Source organism: Rhipicephalus sanguineus, chromosome 6 (assembly GCF_013339695.2).
Source record: "Rhipicephalus sanguineus isolate Rsan-2018 chromosome 6, BIME_Rsan_1.4, whole genome shotgun sequence".
Classification (NCBI taxonomy): domain Eukaryota; kingdom Metazoa; phylum Arthropoda; class Arachnida; order Ixodida; family Ixodidae; genus Rhipicephalus; species Rhipicephalus sanguineus.
Window position 1 is genome coordinate 103,473,117 of NC_051181.1, and position 6,632 is coordinate 103,479,748.

A 6,632-nucleotide genomic window follows, 5' to 3' on the forward strand; every position below is an offset into this window, starting at 1 on the left:
GCACCATAAAGTACACTTAGTTTCGATAATACTGACGTATGTACTCTAACGTGAGGGCTGACGTTACGTCGTGCCATAAGTTACCCTTTAAACGCCAGTGTTGTCGACATGCCTGGTAAACCCACGATGTGCACACCGCTACTACCCTTACAAAAACACGTCGATCCACCTCGTAACGCTTGGCTCAAAGCCATAATATACAGCATAGTACTCGCTGACTGCTTCGCATGAAACCGATTCCCCCAACGCGTGGGATCTGCCTAATTTTTGTATCTTTTATTATGCTGCGGTTAATAGATGTACGCCCTTTTATATAGCTCTCGCCACTCCTTTTCACAAAATACAGAATTACTAAAACTCACAAGCATTAAACACTTACATAAACTTCACATAAAATTCGGTCGTAAAAAGTCAGTCAGAAGTCAGACTTAAGGAAAGTTTTATATATTATTATTATTATTATTATTATTATTATTATTATTATTATTATATTATTATTATTATTATTATTACCATCATCAATCTACATACGCACATTTTTGTCCTCAAGGGAAGATCTGCGTACTAAAATTTCTGTGGACAGCCTTCGAAAAGTCCAACTGTTAAGATACTGCAACTTTTGATCGGAAGGGCTAACGTTTCTTTTTTTTTCCCCTCGATAGCACGCAGTTCCGGACAGCGGCAACTGATGGCGCTCGCTCGTGCCATTCTGCGAGCCACAAGCATTCTGGTGCTGGACGAGGCCACCTCCCAGATGGACTCGGACACAGAGCGCAGGGTGCAGGCGAGTTTGAGGGAGAGCTTCTCGCACAGCACCGTTATCACGATAACGCATCGCATCGACACCATACTGGATTACGACAGGTTAGCCACGACGTGGACTACGTTACTACCACTGAACATAGTTCGTACTAGTCAACGTGATGGAGAAGCGGCGAGAGCGTGAGGCTGAAAAAAATTCGGCAGATCCCACGCGTTGTGGGAATCGGTTTCATGCAAAGCAGTCAGCGAGTACTTCCATGCTGTACTTTTATGGATTTGAGCCAAACGTTACGAGGTGGGTCGACGTGTTTTTGTAATCTTAGCAGCTGTGTGCACATCGTAGGCTTACCAGGCACGTCGACAACACTGGCGTTGAAAGGGTAACTTATGGTGCGACGTAACGTCAGCCCTCACGTTAGAGTACATACGTCGCTATTATCGAAACTAAGTGCACTTTATGGTGCAATCATGTGAATATCATACGTAACTTTCGTTAATGTATTCCTCCGGGGTCGAGCAATGCTTCAATATAGCTTGCTGAATCGTAGGAATGCACATCTAATATGTTTATTAGACTGCTATGAAAGCGGAGCCAACACTGGAACCACACACGTTAACCTGACATAACGCCTGTATCGTAGGAGTACATATGTAGCGTTTATTGCTTTCTTGCAAAATTAGATGCACCGTCATTACGCTTGCATCTACTGCTGTTCCAAACCAGTTTATAGACCTGGCGTGTCTCTGTTGTAAATGCCTGACTGCCACGCAAAATGCTTGGGTTTGATTCCTGCTCGGATCCTGATTTTTTTTTTTTTTTTTGCATTCGTGAAGTCGACGCTGCCGATGTCGGTTTTTCTTAACGCTCTCGCATTTAAATTACCAGTGTCTGTTCTCGCCGTTCCTGGGTAGATATAATAAACTGTTAGTCACCTGTGGCGCATACCCGTGCACCGCGGCCCGTGGTAAACGGGTATGTGCCACACGTGACTGAAGGAAAGGGTTTGACCTGTACGCGACAGGATTTTCACGTTATTTATGTCATGACCCGACAGTCATATTCGATAAATTCTCTTAACCCTCCCATGCCAATATTGGTCTACACCAAGTAACGGAGGCGATCATGACAGCACCCAGATATAGGCGGCTAGATAGATAGATAGATAGATAGATAGATAGATAGATAGATAGATAGATAGATAGATAGATAGATAGATAGATAGATAGATAGATAGATAGATAGATAGATAGATAGATAGATAGATAGATAGATAGATAGATAGATAGATAGATAGATAGATAGATTAGATAGATAGATATATAGATAGATAGATAGATAGATAGATAGATAGATAGATAGATAGATAGATAGATAGATAGATAGATAGATAGATAGATAGATAGGATAGATAGATATAGATAGATAGATAGATAGATAGATAGATAGATAGATAGATAGATAGATAGATAGATAGATAGAAATGCTCAAAGTGCCAAAGGTTCGCTAAGAAATGCTTCGCATTTAAAAAACCAATTGGGCAGCTACGTCCTCGTGATGCGAAGACTGAGGAAACAGCGAAGCCGGTGGCGTTGCCGTCCTCCTTTCTCTCCTCTTCACCCTCACTTTCCTTTCACACCCCGTGCTATACTACACCATACAAGACCATGCAATGCTTTACCCTCTCACCTCCTTCTGTTCCTCCTTTTCACCATCACTGCCCTTTCCCACCCTTTGTTATACTATGCATGGCTATGCTTGCTCTCTCTTTTAGCTGCATACTAACCAAAAGTGTTAGAAAGCGCAATTCACGCCGCAGTTTGTAAATAGAGTAAGAACGCTCACAGCCTGCTGGCTGCATGTTTCGCAACTTCTCAGAAGATAATACTGCACTCAGTACAAAATAACGATATGTAATGGCGCAAGTTCAATGACTGAAAGGTAAAAATGGACATCTTCCCAAATGTACCACGACGCTGCAAACGAAATCGATACGCATTTCTCAAAGTTAACGCTGCTTAGTTGAAGAACAAATTCTCAATAGTCCGGAATTGGAACTATAGCAAGTATGGTTCACCGGGACGTGCCCTGTATTTTGCCCATATAATATTGATATCAGGTTCCCGTGACCGTCCTCACTTAGGGACCTGCTTCTGCAACGTTTATGTGCTTTGCCACCTGTATTTTTATGACGTCATGATAAACTTCAACTGCAGCTTGAAAGATATGCCTTTAGTGTCTTGGCTAAGCGGAGGGTAGTTGATTTCAGTGTGAGGGAGAATTGAAAGCAACTCGAAGTCGCAAGATTTGTAAATCAATTTTGTGGCACTCCGTGTGCTAAAAGACTGTTCATCATCTGGCGACCGATGCTCAATAGCTGTTCAGAGGTATCGGTCATGCAAGCGCACGAAAGGCATGGGCTAAGCTTGCAATTGTACTACATAGTTATATGCTGAATCCGTGTACGAGCCTTTTGCTTAGCCGTCATTTCTGCTGTTAAAAGAAGGATCGGTATTCTGTAGTGATACCGAAAAACCTGTTTCTCGTACATGCTTTGGTAGTTGACCTGTAATAATTGCTTGTTCGTAATTATAAGAAATTAAAGTAATCTGTGCTAATTCTTCCCGTAATGCAGGGTCGTCGTCATGGGAAACGGTGGAGCACTGGCGACCGGTGGTGTACGGGACCTGTTGTCCAATCCGCGCTCCGTGTTTCGTAGTACTGCTATCAGCGCTGGAATCAACGTAGATAAATGAGTATCAGATATATTACCAAAATAAAATTTTTTTGAACGTAAACACAACGTCAATTTGATTATCATTGGATGCTAAGGTGCAGTTACATCATCATGAGAGCAGAAAGGAAGCACGACATTTCAAAATTTTTGCCTTTTGTTATGCTAATATTGCTCTTGCGTAATTATATCTTCTGGTTTTCACGTAAAAGCATTTTGTCTCGGACTGCCACGCTGGACGTCAACAACGGAGACCATTGCCATTGCAAAAGATCATCCTGCCACCGTTCACATAACCTTGGAGGCGCTTAGAGCGCATATTAGAAACCTTGCGCGTGCCCCTGCCCACCCCCTAGCTTCGCTTCCAGCAGACCGGCCCGGTGCCTCATTTTGTAAGAAGATTTCGGCTTACCGAGAGTGCCTTCCAACAGACTACACGCCTCCTGAAAGAATCCTGACGCACCCTTAGTGCCCGGATCAGCCTAAACTTCGCCTGACAGTGCGAGGGATTCGTAAGAAGGCGCAGCTCTCGTCACCAGCTTTAGAGCAGCTGTCTCTACTGATGCTGCACGAGGAATACGAAGACCTTGTTAAAATGTACACGGATGACTCGGAAACTGTTAGGGGGCCTGCAAGAGCTGTTATCTCCCAAGAAAAAGCCGAAATCTATCATTTGAGAACGTCTCACAGGACTACATCGACTGCTGTGGAGCTTGCGGCACTTCGCAGTGCACTCCTAAGGATTCAACTACAGTCACCACTGAAAAGTCAGTCCTGGAGTGTGTCATCAGCTTTACATCGTGGGGCACAAGACCAACTAGTAATGGAAATAAGACAAACCTATCAGCAGTTGAAAGACAACGGGCGTGACACAACCCATCAGTAGCTTCCCGGCCACTATGGCATCGAAGGCAACGAAGATGCCAATAATTCTGCAAGGAATGTGCATAAAAGTGGCGTGCAGCCATCTAACTTCCCAACAGCACTGGCAAGAAAAGTTGTCGCCGTCGTGGTGGTTCGGTATTTCAACAAGGGGTTGTCGGGTGTCACCATAATCACACCTGGGATCTTGTAAATATGTGTGAGCCCCCAAAAATTCACTGCCGAGGCAGCGACGTCAGCCTTTGTACTCCAATGCAGCAGTCTGAGGTCAGTGGTCCATACCACTGATCTCCACTGGGGGTAGCTATAGTGAAGGTCGGTGGATTCACCCGTGTCAGAGAGATTCAAGTTGTCAGAGAGATACACGACAACCTTGCGTAGGGAAGGGATGACCAAAGTTGCTTAGTGAGAGGACGAGCTCTCTTCGTTTCACGTGCACCTAGTTTTGTCTCAACCCTTCTCACCATCCCCCTGGGTGTGTCGCGGTCGAGGAGTCCTCTTTGAGCGACAGTCACTGTGCACACTGGACCTATTTCTTCTTCAAAAAAAACTTGAAGGACGCTTGAGCTTCGCCTTGAAAAGTATTCATAGTATTGAATGCATGAATACTATGAATACATACCAACTAGCCCAGCTTACCACTCTCTTTAGAAGTATGACGCGCTAGCGTAATCGGGCCTTGTTCTCACCGCATCGCCTTCTCAATCACTAGCCTGGCTTCGCTCTTCGATTGAGACCCAAACCGTGCCGCAAGGAAAAGAACGTCTGTGCGCCCGTAAACTGGCCCTTAAAGCACGTGCAGTTGCGAAGTGCCCGCTACGACATACGCGTACATTCTTCCTTTTGCGAGTTGGCGTGGGACACACTACGGATCTGTAAGGCAACACACTCACCTGCACACGTTGTTGATACTGCTGTCGACAATGATAATTAACTATGCATGTGAGCTTTGTAATTGGTGTGTCTTTGGACCAACCAGTAGTGGCACATTCACGTTTTGATGCCTAGTGTGGTTATGCGCTTCTGCCGCGCAATATAACGTGTGTTAATGACACACCTTGCTCTGCATAACAGTCATATAGTGTTGTTTTTTTTTTTTTCGAGGTAATTTCGAGCACGGGTGTGGCTCTGTGGTAGGACACCTGCTTGCCACGCAGAAGCCCTGGGTTCAATTCCCACTCGAACAGAACATTTTTATTATTTATTTATTTGTACCTCTCAAATTTTCGCTCACCGGCAACGCTGATTGTCCGATCACAACCGGCGACGCCGACATCACAGTTTTTGCGAAGCAGGCTTATCAACGCTATCGCGTTGAATCGCTCCCGAGATCCCGTCAGCGAGAGGAAATGTGGTCCGTCTTTCCAAGGTGGTGACCACACATGGCGGTAATGAAATTGCAATAATAACATTTCAGTAGATAAATTATTCTTGATGTAATGAGTAATGTAATGAATTATATTGGTGGGGTGGTAATTTTATTAGTGTAATTAATCACTCCAAGCAAGTGATTTCAAGAAGAATGACTCATTGCTTTTCCAGTTACTTTTGACTAAACTTTAGCATGCCCGCTTCCCTTAGGGCATACATAAAAAGATGTCCAAAAAAGCCAAGAAAAGTAACAGACAAGTTAACCTGAGTGCCAAACCTCAAGTGACGGCAGTTGAACAAAGCTCTCAGAGATTTGAATGCATTTGAGCTGTAATAATGTCTATATGAGTTAGTGCATGAATGAATTTTTATGACAGTAGCTTCAAAGATATTTCATTAGTTTTCCAAACTAATAGTGATGTAATGTCATTACTTACAGCCCGCTGTAATTCGTAATGCAAATTGATTACACTTTAAGAAGTTTTAGAAGATAATTAGTAATATGATTTAATTACATTTCAGGAGTAATCTTGCAGTCCCCGGAGGTGGCACTCCGTTGTTCACTTACAGCAAATGCCCACACGCTGTCCCTTCCATGAACAAGTTCAGCGACTTCAAGCGTAAACACGCCACTAATCATCCATGACGAATCGTGGGCGACATGAGGTCTCCGTCACTCAGTTCGTCACACCTGCTTAGAACTGGGCGTGCTTGATAGTAATAATCGGACAAGCAGGTACGCATACAGTAATAGTAGTGGTGCCTTGAAGATAAAAAACTCATATCTCTGCACCCCATTAGTGGCGCACGGCCCAGCGTCGTTGGAGGAAGGAGAAAGGGAGATTGAAAGAAGGTAAAAGAAAGGAGAGGCCACCGCCTCGAGCG

The 6,632-nt window shown here is 44.1% G+C and overlaps 1 protein-coding gene across 1 annotated transcript; it reads left to right on the plus strand.

Annotated features, from left to right (window-relative positions):
• The first annotated feature begins 666 nt into the window (after positions 1-666).
• Positions 667-3,563, plus strand: LOC119397996 (ATP-dependent lipid A-core flippase-like). Its single transcript, XM_037665273.2, has 2 exons — positions 667-864; positions 3,396-3,563. Exons 1-2 carry the CDS (start codon positions 689-691, stop codon positions 3,514-3,516), a joined length of 297 nt encoding a protein of 98 aa, XP_037521201.1. The 5' UTR covers positions 667-688; the 3' UTR covers positions 3,517-3,563.
• The last annotated feature ends 3,069 nt before the right edge of the window (positions 3,564-6,632 follow it).

Bases quoted from the DNA above. Each gene is read 5' to 3' on its own strand.
- LOC119397996 (XM_037665273.2), top strand. From the start codon at position 689: ATGGCGCTCGCTCGTGCCATTCTGCGAGCCACAAGCATTCTGGTGCTG. The intron at 865-3,395 runs GTTAGCCACGAC...CCCGTAATGCAG, and splicing joins ACCATACTGGATTACGACAG to GGTCGTCGTCATGGGAAACG.